The sequence below is a fragment of the Salmo trutta genome, chromosome 13 (genome assembly GCF_901001165.1).
Source record: "Salmo trutta chromosome 13, fSalTru1.1, whole genome shotgun sequence".
Classification (NCBI taxonomy): domain Eukaryota; kingdom Metazoa; phylum Chordata; class Actinopteri; order Salmoniformes; family Salmonidae; genus Salmo; species Salmo trutta.
Genome location: NC_042969.1, coordinates 38017555 through 38035143, shown reverse-complemented (window position 1 = coordinate 38035143; position 17589 = coordinate 38017555). Strand labels below are relative to the sequence as shown.

The following is a 17589-nucleotide window of genomic DNA, read 5'->3' as shown; positions in this document are numbered from 1 at the left end:
GATACCTCTGGTAGATACAGACACAAAGAGACCTGATACCTCTGGTAGATACAGACACAAAGAGACCTGATACCTCTGGTAGATACAGACACAAAGAGACCTGATACCTCTGGTAGATACAAACACAAAGAGACCTGATACCTCTGGTAGATACAGACACAAAGAGACCTGATACCTCTGGTAGATACAAACACAAAGAGACCTGATACCTCTGGTAGATACAGACACAAAGAGACCTGATACCTCTGGTAGATACAGACACAAAGAGACCTGATACCTCTGGTAGATACAGACACAAAGAGACCTGATACCTCTGGTAGATACAGACACAAAGAGACCTGATACCTCTGGTAGATACAAACACAAAGAGACCTGATACCTCTGGTAGATACAGAAACACAAAGAGACCTGATACCTCTGGTAGATACAGACACAAAGAGACCTGATACCTCTGGTAGATACAGACACAAAGAGACCTGATACCTCTGGTAGATACAAACACAAAGAGACCTGATACCTCTGGTAGATACAGACACAAAGAGACCTGATACCTCTGGTAGATACAGACACAAAGAGACCTGATACCTCTGGTAGATACAGACACAAAGAGACCTGATACCTCTGGTAGATACAGACACAACGAGACCTGATACCTCTGGTAGATACAGACACAAAGAGACCTGATACCTCTGGTAGATACAAACACAAAGAGACCTGATACCTCTGGTAGATACAGACACAAAGAGACCTGATACCTCTGGTAGATACAGACACAAAGAGACCTGATACCTCTGGTAGATACAAACACAAAGAGACCTGATACCTCTGGTAGATACAGACACAAAGAGACCTGATACCTCTGGTAGATACAAACACAAAGAGACCTGATACCTCTGGTAGATACAAACACAAAGAGACCTGATACCTCTGGTAGATACAGACACATGCGACCTATTGCAAAGGTACTTACTGTATCTCTGCAATAGTAACTTACTGTCCCTCTGTAATAGTAACTTACTGTCCCTCTGTAATAGTAACTTACTGTCCCTCTGTAATGGTAACTTACTGTCCCTCTGTAATAGTAACTTACTGTCTCTCTGTAATATGAACATTGTGCTCACCTCATTGTATTTTCTTGTATTTCTGCCTACATACTGTATGTTACCACCTCACATATAACCTGAGACAATGCCTAGGCATTGTGGCATTAAAAATTATTGTTAGAGTTTTCAATAGATGCTCCTAGTTTAGAGGCTAATTTAATGGCTGAGTATGCCCTTAATGAACAACACCATTCTGAAAAGAAAATAAACACCTCATGGAAATGTACAGCTCCCTAGAGCGCTGTTCCAAAGCAATTAGTGTCCTGGAGATTGGTAGGCATGAAAAACCCTTACAGCGTTCCTTTGAGCCCAAACAGAGGTGATACATCTAGGTTTTACAGCCCCAGTCCCTTATTCAGTCTAGTTTAGTGTTGCCAACAAAGGCTGTGTCCCAAATCGTCCCCTATAGTCCCTGGTCAAAAGTAGTTCACTATATAGGGAATAGGGTGCTATTTGGAACGAGCTCAAGACTCTCTGAGTCAGACAGGGATAAATGTGACATGGCAATAAATTACAGCTGTATTTACCATAAAGCATCCCAATAAATGTTTATACTATAGGCTGTGGACCCGGCCTCCTATGTACAGTTGACGTCGGAAGTTTACATGCACTTAGGTTGGAGTCATTAAAAGTCGTTTTTCAACCACTCCACACATTTCTTGTTAACAAACTATAGTTTTGGCAAGTCGGTTAGGACATCTACTTTGTGCATGACACAAGTCATTTTTCCAACAATTGTTTACAGACAGATTATTTCACTTATAATTCACAGGATCACAATTCCAGTGGGTCAGAAGTTTACATACACTAAGTTGACTGTGCCTTTAAACAGCTTGGAAAATTCCAGAAAATTATGTCATGGCTTTTGAAGCTTCTGATAGGCTAATTGACGTAATTTGAGTCAATTGGAGGTGTACCTGTGGATGTATTTCAAGGCCTACTTTCAAACTCAGTGCCTCTTTGCTTGACATCATTGGAAAATCAAAAGAAATCAGCCAAGACCTCAGAAAACAAATTGTAGACCTCCACAAGTCTGGTTCATCCTTGGGAGCAATTTCAAAACTCCTGAAGGTACCACGTTCATCTGTACAAACAATAATTTGCAAGTATAAACACCATGGGACCACGCATCCGTCATACCACACTGGAAGGAGACGCGTTCTGTCTCTGAGAGATGAACGTACTTTGGTGCGAAAAGTGTAAATCAATCCCAGAACAACAGCAAAGGATCTTGTGATGATGCTGGAGGAAACAGGTACAAAAGTATCTATATCCACAGTAAAATGAGTCCTATATCGACATAACCTGAAAGGCCGCTCAGCAAGGAAGAAGCCACTGCTCCAAAACTGCCATAAAAAAAGCCAGACTACGTTTTGCAACTGCACATGGGGACAAATATCATAATTCTTGGAGAAATATCCTCTAGTTTGATTAAACAAAAATAGAACTGTTTGGCCATAACGACCATCGTTATGTTTGGAGGAAAAAGGGGGAGGCTTGCAAGCCGAAGAACACCATCCCCACCGTGAAGCATGGGGGTGGCAGCATCATGTTGTGGGGGTGCTTTGCTGAAGGAGGGACTGGTGCACTTCACAAAATCGATGGCATCATGAGGTAGGAAAATGATGTGGATATATTGAAGCAACATCTCAAGACATCAGTCAGGAAGTTAAAGCTTGGTCGCAAATGGGTCTTCCAAATGAACAATGAACCCAAGCATACTTCCAAAGTTGTGGCAAAATGGCTTAAGGACAACAAAGTCAAGGTATTGGAGTGGCCATCACAAAGCCCTGACCTCAATCCCATAGAAAATATGTGGGCAGAACTGAAAAATTGTGTGAGAGCAAGGAGGCCTACAAACCTGACTCAGTTACACCAGCTCTGTCAGGAGGAATGGGCCAAAATTCACCCAACTTATTGTGGGAAGCTTGTGGAAGGCTACCAGAAATGTTTTACCCAAGTTAAACAATTTAAAGGCAATGCTAACAAATACTATTTGAGTGTATGTAAACTTCTGACCCACTGGGAATGTGATGAATGAAATAAAAACTGAAATAAATCATTCACATTCTTAAAATCAAGTTGTGATCCTAACTGACCTAAGATAGGGAAGTTTTACTAGGATTACATGTCAGGAATTGTAAAAAAAAACTGAGTTTAAATGTATTTGGCTAAAGTGTATGTACACTTCCGACTTCAACTGTATAAAATAAAATCATTCAGCAAAATTTGTTTGACAGAGTTTTGTTTCTGAAAAGAGGAAAGCCATATGTTGTCCTGTGTGTGTGAATTCTGTTCCTGTTCACTTTTTATATGCTGGTGTGGACTGATAACATAACGTCATAGATGTTGACATTTCTTACAGTCTCCATGTACAGTGTTGTTCTTTGAAAATTATGAATCTCTTCATAGAAAAAGCTTTTAGGATCAGTTCATTCCCCCTGAGAGTTGAGATTGTTTATGCAGTGTAACAAACAACTTAAATGTCAGCAAGTGGATTTTCTCCCTTGAAGGACACTAAAGTAACTGGTCTGAATTATTTGCCACAAATCTGAAGGATTATTTTGACTCCGTAAAACAGCATGTAATCTACCAGTCTTTGGGGAGCGGGGCTCAGAATACTGCTTTACCACAATACTGTGAAGGGGAAGCCAGCTCACTTGCTTAGTCCATGTCTATAAAAAAAAAAGAAAAAATGTGTTTGGAAGGCGAGGCGGATTTGTTCAGATTGTAAGCAGACTGTCCCGTTGGAGTTAGCGCTCAGTTTCTTTACCACTTAGGTACGCAGTTTAGTTGTTACACTTTTAATCCGGCTCAGACTGGTGGAGAAAGAAGACGGTTTAGTCAATATAAATTATGTTTGCCTGCCGCATAGCAAGTTGTGTTTCATCAAATCACTATAATTGTGTCACTTTGATTGTGATAGAATATACCTTTTAGGTCTGCTAGGTTCACTCTTCGCTCCAAAAAGGTTATTTGTCTGTCCCCGTAAGAGAACCCATTTTGTTTCCAGGAATAACTCTTTTGGGTTCCAGGTAGAACCCTTTAGGGTTCCATGTAGAACCCTCGGTGTAAAGGGTTCTACATGGAACCAAATGGGTTCTACCTGGAACCAAAATGGTTCTACTCAAAGGGTTTTCTTTGGGGACAGTCGAAGAACCCTTTAAGATTCTAGATAGCACCTTTTTTGTAAGAGTGTATGCTGTATCCAACTTCTCATACTTGGTTAAACAAAACATTAATGTGATACTGTACGTCTCTCAGTTTTTGTTTATGGGGGTGGGGGGGAATTGCGTTCCACTTATGAAATAATATGTTCTATTCACAGTCCATATGTGGTCTCAAAAATGTTGATATCTGTTGCATTATATGGTCATATAGCTTCTTCCATGTAGGGCTATAACCATGATTACTTACACATATCCTCCTTCTTCTTCTTCTGCTCCTCCTCATCCTCCCCCTCCTCCTCTTCCTCTACCTCCTCCTACTCTAGGATGAGCTCCAACGGCTCGGATGAGTTCTTCCAGGCTACAAACCATGCGGAACAGACCTTTCGCAAGATGGAGACTTATCTTCAGCACAAGCAGCTGTGTGATGTTGTCTTGATAGCAGGAGATCATAAGATCCCGGCTCACAGGTCAGTGCCTGCTGCTCTTCTTAAATGTAATTTCACCTGCCCACTGGGTTAGAGCTCTACTGGCAGTGTCCCAAGTGACACCCTTATTCCCTATAAAGTGCACTACTTTTGACCACGGACCATAAGGCTCTGGTTAAAAGTAGGGCATTATATAGGGAATTTGGTGCCATTTGGGACACAGCCTATATGATTAATCAGGATCAATATTATTATGATAGCCACCTGTGTGAATCCTTTCACTGATTACCACCATAGATTACCACCATAGACCACCACAAGACTTAGGTTATCTGTACAATCAATAGTACTATCTAATAAACCAGGGCTGCTCTTATTTCAGAAGGGCCTGCTTCAGATAGCAATTTGAGGGTCCAGAAAATCCAGAGGAATAAAAAAATAAATATATGTAACCTTTATTTAACTAGGCAAGTCAGTTAAGAACAAATTATTATTTACAATGATGGCCCAAGAACAGTGGGTTAACTGCCTTGTTCAGGGGCAGAACGACAGATTTTTACCTTGTCAGCTCAGGGACTCAATCTAGCAACCTTTTGGTTACTGGTACAACGCTCTAACCACTAGGCTACCTGTCGCCCCCACAAACAGGAATGACTGTTTACTGAGTGGGTGTGAGTGAAGAAAGCAAAAGAAAAACATACACTTTGATAAAACATGTTGCATAGCCTCAACAGGGCAATCGAAAAAAAAACTAGTCATGACTCCTTGCCATAAGCATTCATTAAACACTTAGTACAAGTGTAATATGACACGATCATTACACATGCATTTACAAAAGTTTTATTATCTGCTCTGTAGAGGACAGACCATAATATCCTCTGTTTCATTTAATAACACATTTCAAAGAAAACTCATTTCCTTGTGCTAGCAGATTTTGATTACTCTCCACTTCAGTTCTTACATTAGCAGACTTGTGAAACAAACCAGACGGAGACATAAACACGATTAGAGCTCTTGAGTCTTTTCTCTATTAGAATTAATTGTAAATGTTGTTTATGAGATACTTTCATTTGTATTTTTTTCATATGCTGCTTCAACAAATAGGATGTAGTCATGGGGAACACAAAGGGTTGTTAGGGGCGGTTAGAGAATCACTGAGCTGAACATCCACTGAAACACCCAGCGAGCCAGCCAGCCATTCTACCTGTAAATCACTGAGCTGTGTCGTAACATCCTCGGAAACACCCAGCCAGCCAGCCATTCTACCTGTAAATCACTGAGCTGTGTCGTAACATCCTCGGAAACACCCAGCCAGGCAGCCATTCTACCTGTAAATCACTGAGCTGTGTCACAACATCCTCTGAAACACCCAGCCAGCCAGCCATTCTACCTGTAAATCACTGAGCTGAGTGTTCCAACATCATCTGAAACACACAGCCAGCCAGCCAGCCAGCCAGCCAGCTGGCCAGCCATACACCCAGCCAGCCAGCCATTCGACCTGTAAATCACTGAGCTCTGTCCCAACATCATCTGAAACACCCAGCCAGCCAGCCAGCCAGCCATTCTACCTGTAAATCACTGAGCTCTGTCCCAACATCATCTGAAACACCCACCCACCCACCCAGCCAGCCAGCCAGCCAGCCAGCCAGCCAGCCATTCTACATATTAATCACTGAGCTGTTTCCCAACATCCTCTGAAACACCCACCCAGCCACCCAGCCAGCCAGCCAGCCAGCCACCCACCCAGCCACCCACCTAGCCAGCCAGCCAGCCAGCCAGCCATTATACCTGTAAATCACTGAGCTGAGTGTTCCAACATCCTTTGAAACACCCAGCCAGCCAGCCAGCCAGTCAGCCAGCCAGCCAGCCAGCCATTCTACCTGTAAATCCCTGAGCTGTGTCCCAACATCATTTTAAATACCCAGACAGCCAACCTTTCTACCTGTAAATCACAGAGCTGAGTGTTCCAACATCGCCTTAAACACCCACCCAGCCAGCCTACCTTTCTACCTGTAAATCAGAGAGCTGATTGTTCTAACATCAATACCCAGAAAGCCAACCAGCCAGCCAGCCATTCTACCTTTTAAAAAAATCGAATAAAATCAAAATGTTTTGGTCACATACACATATTTAGCAGATGTCATTGTGGGTGTAGCGAAATGCTTGTGTTCCTAGATCCAACGGTCCAGTAATATTTAACAATTCACAACAATACACACAAATCTAAAAGTAAAATAATGGAATTCAAAAATATATAAGCATTAGGACGAGTAATGTCTGAGTGGCATTGACTAAAATACAGTAGAAAGTAGTATATACATATGAAATGAGTAAAACAGTATATAAACATTATTAAAGTGACTAGTGTTCCATTTAAAGTGACCAGCGATTCCATGTCTATGTACATAGGGCAGCAGCCTCTAAGGTGCAGGGTTGAGTAAACGCGTGGTAGCCGGCTAGTGATGGCTATTTAACAGTCTGATGGCCTTGAGATAAAAGCTGTTTTTCAGTCTCTCGGTCTCTGCTTTGATACACCTGTAATGACCTCGCCTTCTAGAACAGGTCAGGGTGAACAGGCCGTGACTCGGGTGGATGATGTCCTTGATGATCTTTTTGTCCTTCCTGTGACATTGGGTGCTGTAGATGTCCTGAAGGGCAGGCAGTGCGCCCACAGTGATGTGTTGGGCAGACTGCACCACCTGCAACCGCAGGGCTCTCCTGAGGGTGGTGCAGTCTGCCCAACACATCACCGTGGAGAGCCCTCTGGAGAGCAGGTGGTGCAGTTGCCGTACCAGGCGGTGATACAACCCGACAGGATGCTCTCAATTGTTTATCTCAAAAAATTTGTGAGGGTCTTAGGGGCCAAGCCGAATTTCTCCACACTGTTTGTGTGGGTGGACCATTTCAGATTGTCAGTGATGTGTACGCCGAGGAACTTGAACCTTTTCACCTTCTCCACGGCTGTCCCATCGATGTGAATAGGGGCATGTTCTCTCTGTTGTCTCCTGAAGTCCACGATCAGCTCCTTCGTTTTGTTGACGTTGAGGGAGAGGGTATTTTCCTGGCACCACTCCACCTGGTCCCTCACCTCCTCCCTGTAGGCTGTCTCATCATTGTTGGTAATCAGGCCTACTACTGTTGTGTCATCTGCAAACTTGATGATTGAGTTGGAGGCGTGCGTGGCCATGCAGTCATGGTTGAACAGGGAGTACAGGCGGGGGCTGAGCACGCACCTTTGTGGGGCACCAGTGTTGAGGATCACAGTAGTGGAGATGTTGTTTCCTACCTTCTCCACCTGGAGGCAGCCCGTCAGGAAGTCCAGGACCTAGTTGAACAAGGCGGGGTTGAGACCCAGTGTCCCGAGCTTAATGATGAGCTTGGAGGGTACTATGGTGTTGAATGTTGAGCTATAGTCAATGAACAGCATTCTGACGTAGGTATTCCTCTTGTCCAGATGGGATAGGACAGTGTGCAGTGCGATGTTGATTGCATCGTCTGTGGATCTATTGGGTGGTATGCACATTGAAGTGGGTCTAGGGTGTTAGGTAAGGTGGAGGTGATATGATCCTTAACTAGCCTCTCAAAGCACTTCATGATGACAGAAGTGAGTGCTTCGGGGCGATAGTAATTTACTTCAGTTACCTTTGCTTTCGTGGGTACAGGAACAATGGTGGACATCTTGAAGCAAGTGGGGACAGCAGACTTGGATATGGAGAGATTGAATATGTCCGTAAACACTACAGCCAGCTGGTCTGCGCATGCTCTGAGGACATGGCTAGGGATACCGTCTGGGCCGGGAGCCAAGGGTTAACATGCTTAAATGTCTTACTCACGTCAGCCACGGAGAAGGAGAGCCCACAGTCCTTGGTAGCGGGCCGTATCGGTGGCACTGTGTTATCCGTTATCCTCAAAGCGGGCGAAGAAGATGTTTAGCTTGTACGAGAGCAAGATGTCGGTGTCCACGATGTGGCTGGTTTTCCATTCGTAATCCGTGATTGTTTGTAGACCCTGCCACATACGTCTTGTGTCTGACTCATTGAATTGCAACTCCACTTTGTCTGACGTTTTGCCTGTTTCATTGCCTTATGGAGGGAATAATTGCACTGTTTGGATTCAACCATTTTCCCAGTCACCGTGCCGTGGTTAAATGCGGTGGTTCACACTTTCAGTTTAGCGCGAATGCTGCCATCTGTTCACGGTTTTGGTTTGGGTAGGTTTTAATGTTCACAGTGGGAACAACATTCCCTATACATTTCAGAACGACAGATTTTTACCTTGTCAGCTTGGGGATTTGATCCAGCAACCATTTGGTTATTGGCCCAACGCTCTAACCACCTGTCTACCTACCGCCCCCCTGTATGTTATCACAATCACACCATGAGTAGTTAATCATGAAAGATACACCACTGCCTGTCTTCTTCTCGGAGAGTTCTTTATTCCTGTCTGCGTGATGTACTGAGCCCAACTGGCTGTATGCACGTAGACAGTATATTCGAAGAAAGACATGATTCCGAGAAATAGCGTATGTTACAGTCCGTGATGTCACTCTGGAAGGAGATCCTCGCCCTGAGTTCGTCTACTTTATTGTCCAGGGACTGAACATTAGCGAGTAAAATACTGGATGTGCAGCCTCCGGTATAAGTTAAATTGCCCTAGGGGTTACGAACAAAGGATCCAATTCTGTAAAGTCGTATTTCTGGTCGTAATGCTGGTGAGTTACCGCTGCTCTGATATCCAAAAGTTATTTCCGTCTGTATGTAATAACACAAAAACATTTCTGGGCTAATAACGACACACAAAAAAACAAAGTTGCTTAGGAGCTAGATGCAGAGCTGCCATGTCTGTTGGCACCATCTTCTTAAAAATCACTGAGCTGAGGTGGGCTATATTTGAAAACATGGCACCAAAATTGCTCAAACAGGCTGTGCTATTCGGTGATATACCACCAGGTATACTGTCAGTCTGACATACCACCTGGTATACTGTCAGTCTGATATACCACCTGGTATACTGTCAGTCTGACATACCCCCTGGTATACTGTCAGTCTGACATACCACCTGGTATACTGTCAGTCTGACATACCCCCTGGTATACTGTCAGTCTGATATACCACCTGGTATACTGTCAGTCTGACATACCACCTGGTATACTGTCTATCTGATATACCACCTGGTATACTGTCAGTCTGATATACCAACTGGTATACTGTCAGTCTGACATACCCCCTGGTATACTGTCAGTCTGATATACCACCTGGTAAACTGTCAGTCTGACATACCACCTGGTATACTGTCTATCTGATATACCACCTGGTATACTGTCAGTCTGACATACCAACTGGTATACTGTCAGTCTGACATACCCCCTGGTATACTGTCAGTCTGATATACCACCAGGTATACTGTCAGTCTGACATACCACCTGGTATACTGTCTGTCTGATATACCACCTGGTGTACTGTCTGTCTGATATACCACCTGGTATACTGTCTGTCTGATATACCACCTAGTATACTGTCTGTCTGATATACCACCTGGTGTACTGTCTGTCTGATATACCACCTGGTATACTGTCTGTCTGATATACCACCTGGTGTACTGTCTGTCTGATATACCACCTGGTATACTGTCTGTCTGATATACCACCTAGTATACTGTCTGTCTGACATACCACCTGGTATACTGTCTGTCTGATATACCACCTAGTATACTGTCTGTCTGACATACCACCTAGTATACTGTCTGTCTGACATACCACCTGGTATACTGTCTGTCTGATATACCACCTAGTATACTGTCTGTCTGATATACCACCTGGTGTACTGTCTGTCTGATATACCACCTGGTATACTGTCTGTCTGATATACCACCTGGTGTACTGTCTGTCTGATATACCACCTGGTATACTGTCTGTCTGATATACCACCTAGTATACTGTCTGTCTGACATACCACCTGGTATACTGTCTGTCTGATATACCACCTAGTATACTGTCTGTCTGACATACCACCTAGTATACTGTCTGTCATGGAGCAGCATTTGGATAGTAAATACAGGCCATAGTATAACAATAAAACTTGCAACTCAAACTCAAACTCAGAGCATTTGGTTACATTCCTGGTCAAACTGGCCTTTGTACAGCAGGACAGCCTCTCCGCTCCGTCAAAGCTCCCTCACATCTCCCTCACAGATCCCTCACAGCTCCCTCACAGCTCCCTCACATATCCCTCACAGCTCCCTCACAGCTCCCTCACAGCTCCCTCTCAGCTCCCTCTCAGCTCCCTCACATCTCCCTCTCAGCTCCCTCACAGCTCCCGCACATCTCTGTCACAGCTCCCTCACAGCTCCCTCTCAGCTCCCTCTCAGCTCCCTCACATCTCCCTCTCAGCTCCCTCACAGCTCCCGCACATCTCCGTCACAGCTCCCTCACAGCTCCCTCTCAGCTCCCTCACATCTCCCTCTCAGCTCCCTCACAGCTCCCGCACATCTCCGTCACAGCTCCCTCACAGCTCCCTCTCAGCTCCGCCACATCCCTCTCACAGGTCCCTCACAGCTCTATCAGCATGACATTATGTAACGGATAATCAATGCATATGAAGACGTCAATACAAGGCTGTTGGTTGTGTTGTGTGTGCAGACTGATCCTCAGTGCAGTGACTTGTCCCCCAAATGGCACCCTATTCCCTCTACAGTTATATACTGTAGTGCACTACTTTTGACCAGAGAGTAGTGCACTAAATAGGGAATAGCGTACCATTTGTGACGGCCCTCTGGTTTATTTGCTGGTTGTTGCTGTGTGCAGACTGGTCCTTAGTGCAGTCTCTGACCACTACTTCGTTGTTGTTGTCCTATACAGACTGGTCCTTAGTGCAGTATCTGACTACTTTGCTGCCATGTTCACCAGCGATGTGAGAGAGGCCAAACAGGAGGAGATCAAGATGGAGGGGGTGGATCCAGAAGCCTTGAGATCTCTGGTCCACTTTGCCTACACTGGTGAGAACTTCGCAAACACTCATTTATGTTTCTCAAATGGTACCCTATTTCCTATGTAGTGCACTACTTTGGACCACGACCCAAAGGGCTTGGTCAAAATAATGTACTAAATTAGGAATATGATGCCATTTGAACGTATCCACCCAGTCATACCCATGGAGCCGGCTGGTGCATAAAGGGCAGCATCAAATCTCCACATCTGTCAATCTGTTATTTTATCCCCTGTGCCCCAGGCCTGGTGATGTTTTTAGTTATTTTCTCCCCTGTGCCCCAGGCCTGGTGATGTTTTTAGTTATGTTCTCCCCTGTGCCCCAGGCCTGGTGATGTTTTTAGTTATGTTCTCCCCTGTGCCCCAGGCCTGGTGATGTTTTTAGTTATTTTATCCCCTGTGCCCCAGGCCTGGTGATATTTTTAGTAATTTTATCCCCTGTGCCCCAGGCCTAGTGATGTTTTTAGTTATTTTATCCCCTGTGCACCAGGCATGGTGATGTTTTTAGTTATTTTATCCCCTGTGCCCCAGGCATGGTGATGTTTTTAGTTATTTTCTCCCCTGTGCCCCAGGCATGGTAATGTTTTTAGTTATTTTATCCCCTGTGCACCAGGCATGGTGATGTTTTTAGTTATTTTATCCCCTGTGCACCAGGCATGGTGATGTTTTTAGTTATTTTATCCCCTGTGTCCCAGGCATGGTGATGTTTTTAGTTATTTTATCCCCTGTGCCCCAGGCATGGTGATGTTTTTAGTTATTTTATCCCCTGTGCCCCAGGCATGGTGATGTTTTTAGTTATTTTATCCCCTGTGCCCCAGGCATGGTGATGTTTTTAGTTATTTTATCCCCTGTGCACCAGGCATGGTGATGTTTTTAGTTATTTTATCCCCTGTGTCCCAGGCATGGTGATGTTTTTAGTTATTTTTTCCCCTGTGCCCCAGGCATGGTGATGTTTTTGGAGCTCATAATACACTCTACTTTCATTGTTCTCTGTAACAACATATCTTGTTAATGTTGCAGGTGTCCTTGAATTGAAGGAGGAGACCATAGAGAGTTTATTGGCTGCAGCCTGCCTTCTACAGCTCTCACAAGTCATTGAGGTTTGCTGTAACTTCCTCATGAAACAACTCCATCCATCTAACTGCCTGGGGATACACTCCTTCGCTGACGCCCAGGGATGCATGGATTTGCTCAACGTGGCTCACAACTACACTATGGTAGGAATCCAACCAGGTTTACACAGCCTAAACTCCAAAGAATCACCTTCAATTATTTGGGGGGTCTGTTGCTATTGGCATATTTTCCTTTGGGTGGTTGCCATAGGTCTACATCACATTTTTAGGGTTGGATGACCATTGAATGCTTAGCTAAAGTGCAAATATCATTTTACATTTTAGGATTTTATTTAAAAATGTTTGGTCAAGGTTAGCTATTTTGTGGCTATCAATGTTGAGACATATCAACTAACATTTTGAGAGGTAGGTTTTTATTTTTTAAAATTTTTAATACAGCTGAATTATTTATTTTCACACCTTTTTCTACGGGATCAAGAAGATGCAGTATTTGCTAGATAATGTCCCCGGCTGACGGAGTAAACAACTTATGGAGATAGCTGTTATCTCCTGAAAGACATCTGCTAGGCTCTGTTTAAATAGAGCTCTGTCCAGAACAGTGAGGCTCATCTAATCACAACACTAGCACGACCGCTTCCTGTCCAATCCCTCCAATAAAGAACATGGAGGAAGCGTCCCAAATGGTACCTTATTTACTAAATAGTGCACTACCTTTGACCAGAGCCCATAGTGCACTATATATAGGGAATAGGGCATCATTTTGTACGCAGTCGGAGAGTCACAGAGCTTCCTGTACCACTGTCCTCTGGGTTCTGAATCAACAGCTTGTTATTTTGATAAGGATATTTTTGTCGCTAGTTTACGCTGGATGGATGTTCTATGTTTTGTGACATCCTGTTCCTTTGTGAGAGAAGTGTATTTTTTTCTCCTATAAGTGTCCTAAACCTTGCCCTGCTATCTTTGAGCCCTGTTGTTAAAGTCTTCATGTTAGATTTCAGTAGGCTACTCCCAGAATTAGCCTACTTTAAAAACGACCGGTTCAGATTAGTGCTCTATTATTCATGCTAGCATTTCTGTTTCAACTTAACAAACTTAATCAAAGCATCTCATGCACATTTTGAATTATGATGTGTTCTTTTTCTCGCCAAAACCTCTTCATCTTCTTATGTAATTGTGTTTCTTCTATAGATCAACACACAACTTTTCTCCACTGCTCTTGTTTCTCAAACAGTTACTTACCGCAGGTTTGTCTTCTTGTATAATGAATGGGTGTGTCTGAAATGGCACCCGATTCACTATAAAGTACACTGCTTTTGACCAGGGCCCACATGGTTTTGGTCAAAAAGTAGTGCACTATACAGGGAATTAGGGTGCCATTTCTGAGTCATCCTTTGTTTTTAAATGTCTGTGAATCGAAGAGTCTGCAGTGTAGCATAATTCATGTATTCAATTTGTTGTCAGCATTCTGGCTGATGGTAATTACAAATAATGAATGTCAAACAACATTGGTATAGATGTTCCTACAGTGTGTAGGAAGTAGGATCTCTCTTTCTGAATTACCAGAACAGATCAATGAAGGAGACTCATTTCATTAGGCTTATCACTGCTAAGATCCTAAACCAAGACTCGTGATACATTCTGTGAGCCAACTATAATTTGCAACAGATTAAGGATCAATAGCATGCTTGTTTTTTCATAATTGTTAGGCACTTCCCCAAAGAAATGTTAAATGTGTCAACGTTTATTCTTGCTGGTGCAATAAATAACAGCTCAGTGTCTTGTTCCCTGTTATGTTGAACATAACAGAGCAGCATAAAGGGCTTTTATATAGAATCATCTCTATAACGATATTATCCAGAGAGAGTCCTTGAAGAGGCTCGTAGAGGCAATCACACAAAGCCATTCTGTATATATATATATATATATATATATATATATATATATATATATATATATATATATATATATATGTATTGCCCGGGATGATGGCCAACAAATGGAAGTTGAATCTATATAAAGATGTATACCGAGCTCCAGATTGAACATAATCTTTATTGTCTATTGTCCAATGTGACTGTTACTGTGTATTTGACCTCATACTGACTAAGTTTAAGACCACAGTTAATCATTTGCTATGCAATGATTTTTATTAATTACATTTCTGGCAGTGTGTTTTCACTATGTTCTCGACTAGCATAGAGATCTGGTAACACGATTAATCTGTGGTAAATGCGGAAAGACACATTTCAGTTGAATGCATTCAGGTGTACAACTGACTCAGTATCCCCCTTTTTCCATCGTTCCTTCCCCTTCCCCTCTGTGGCTTAGCTGTCATGTTGGCCCATGTTAGCAACATTGATGTTATAATGTGTTGTTCATTAGGTTTAAATAAGTTCACCGCCCGATTTATCCACTGATTCCTTCCTGTGTCAGTCAAATACTGAGAATCAATCAACCGAGAAACAAATGAGGCATTCGGTCCGTATTGACTGTATATTTAGCTCCTGAGACAGACAGCTCAGACCATTTCTTAATACTGTTGTCCGAGAATGTATGATCATACTCCTGATTTCAGTATATAGAAAATGTATTTGTTGTTGTAAACAACACATTTAAACCATCTACTGGTAAGACGTTTACACTAGATCTACGTAAGCAATTTCTCTACCTAATCTACTTATATACCCAATGAATGACTAACTTCTACATGCAATAAGTAATGTCTTCTTTCATTTATTAATTGTATTTTTTATCCAGGCAGCACCTGAAAATTGGATGTAAGTATTTTGCAACCCAACGTCCAGATGAAAACGAGCCCAGCGTTTTGGCGACCGTCATCTGTAAGGTTGGGTTGCAGTATTTTCCCTTTACCAGTAAGTCCTCCTCCCTGTCACATCCCTGTTTCAGGAGCACTTCCTAGAGGTGATTCAGAACCAGGAGTTTCTCCTGCTTCCTACTGCTGAGATCGTCAAACTCTTGGCCAGTGACGACATAAACGTACCAGATGAGGAGACCATCTTCCAGGCTCTGATGACGTGGGTGCGGTTCGATGTTCAGCATCGCCAGCAGGACCTTGGGGTTCTCCTGGCCTACATCCGCCTGCCACTTCTACCTCCACAGGTGGGCAGTCAGTAGGTTATCAATGACTTCATCAAAACTAGACTGGAAAAGATGGCGGACTGAACACAGCAGTGTAGTTCACCTCAAGATAAAAACATAATATTCAATATCGGTAAATTAGACTAAATATTAGCACTTCACAATCTGGTGGGTAATAACCTTCAATCTGGATAACAACACAAAACAAATCATAAGGCTAGAGAAATATATCGACAAATATTATGAAAACAAGCAACACTCAAAGATGACAGAGAGTAAGAGATGGGAACCTATTTCAAAAACGAAAACGTGATTCTTCTACAGACACAGAAGATTTAATATTTTCACCACCGGGAATGGTAAAGGTCGAAACGCATCTGTTAAAATCAATAAATGACAAACTGGGTATACTAGAACTAGTCAGTAAGGATATAAAAGAGTTGAAGGCCTCGAGATGAGTGACCAAAAACCTGCAACATTGGAGAAAGACACAAACAAGCTGAAAGGGACAGTCAACAAGATAAAAACCGAAGTTAATGAACTTAAAAAGGAGAACATCATTCTGAGAGAAGCCTTACTTGACATACAGACTAGATCCATGAGAGAGAATCTGGTACTTACAGGAATACAAGAGAAAGAAGGAGAAGTTCCTGAATCTGTAGTTAGTGAGTTCCTCCTTACAGCTCTTCAGATCCCACGTGAAGCTATCGACAAAATCCAACTCGAAGTGGTACATCGTTTCGGATAGAGGGCAGAGGTATGAATGCCCAATCGTTACAAAATTTGCTTTCTTTAAAGATAAAATAATGATTAAAAGCCTGGGTAAAAGACTTGCTGGCACAAAAATAGGCATGAATGACCAGTTCCCGAAGGAAATTACAGAACGGAGGTCTGTAGTTCTGTATCCAATATTCAAGGAAAATAGATTGAAAGGAGAAAGAGTAGCTCTAGTAGTCGATAAACTGTATATTGATAACCAGTTGTTCAGAGACACAAAGATTACTCCATGGTTATTCTAAAAATTACAAAGTTCTCATAGAGGAGGCAAATAATGAAACACACAATACTAGCCATGGTATGAATCGTAATGATACCAAAAAATATATAGCTTTTCTATCTATCGTGATTGTAACACAAAAGCACAAATGCAACATGGTGGTGATAAAAACACAGCAGACAGAAGGCACAGTATGTGTGGATGTATTGAGATGGATGGTGTGGTGTGTGTGTTTTATGGTGTTTGGGAAAGTGTGGCGTTAAGTGAGTGAGAAAGAAAATGGATGCATATCCCAGAACCAATGTGTCTGTGAGCAGGGGTTGTGAGAGAGCTTTCAATGTTGTGCAGATGAGGGATATACATTTTTATAATGAATTATACACCTTATTTATTTATTTATTTATTGTCCTATCTTGGTGGAACTGCATTTTAAAATAAATTATACATCTAATGTATTTTATTGTCCAGTCATGGGGAACTACATTTAAAAAGTAAATTCTAAAGTTTCATTAATGTATTTATGGTCCTATCTTGATGGAACGGTCCACTACCCTCTACTCTAGACACCAACCTGAATGACCCAGATACTAAAGAGAAGTCCCTAACTGTTTTATGGGCCTGCTGTAAGCTGCCTGTATGCAGCCAAAATGTGGTCAGAGACCTTCTAGAGCAGCACCACCCCCTCAAGATTCTGAGCCTGCTTGGCAGGGTTGGTCCTGCAAAGCCAAAGCCCCCTAAAG

At 42.7% G+C, this 17589-nt stretch overlaps 1 protein-coding gene across 3 annotated transcripts in view; it reads left to right on the top strand.

Moving 5' to 3' along the window:
• The window catches only part of LOC115205753 (kelch-like protein 4), a 45145-nt gene that overhangs the window by 17270 nt on the left and 10286 nt on the right, over positions 1 to 17589 (top strand). For 2 of the 3 annotated variants that reach the window (XM_029772050.1, XM_029772051.1), the window contains exons 2-5: positions 4597 to 4740; positions 11555 to 11691; positions 12701 to 12897; positions 15661 to 15873. In XM_029772050.1, coding sequence (XP_029627910.1) covers positions 4597 to 4740; positions 11555 to 11691; positions 12701 to 12897; positions 15661 to 15873 — 691 coding nt within the window. Of the gene's footprint in view, positions 1 to 4596; positions 4741 to 11554; positions 11692 to 12700; positions 12898 to 15660; positions 15906 to 17589 lie in introns of all 3 variants that reach the window. The other variant, XM_029772052.1, reaches the window with a different exon arrangement.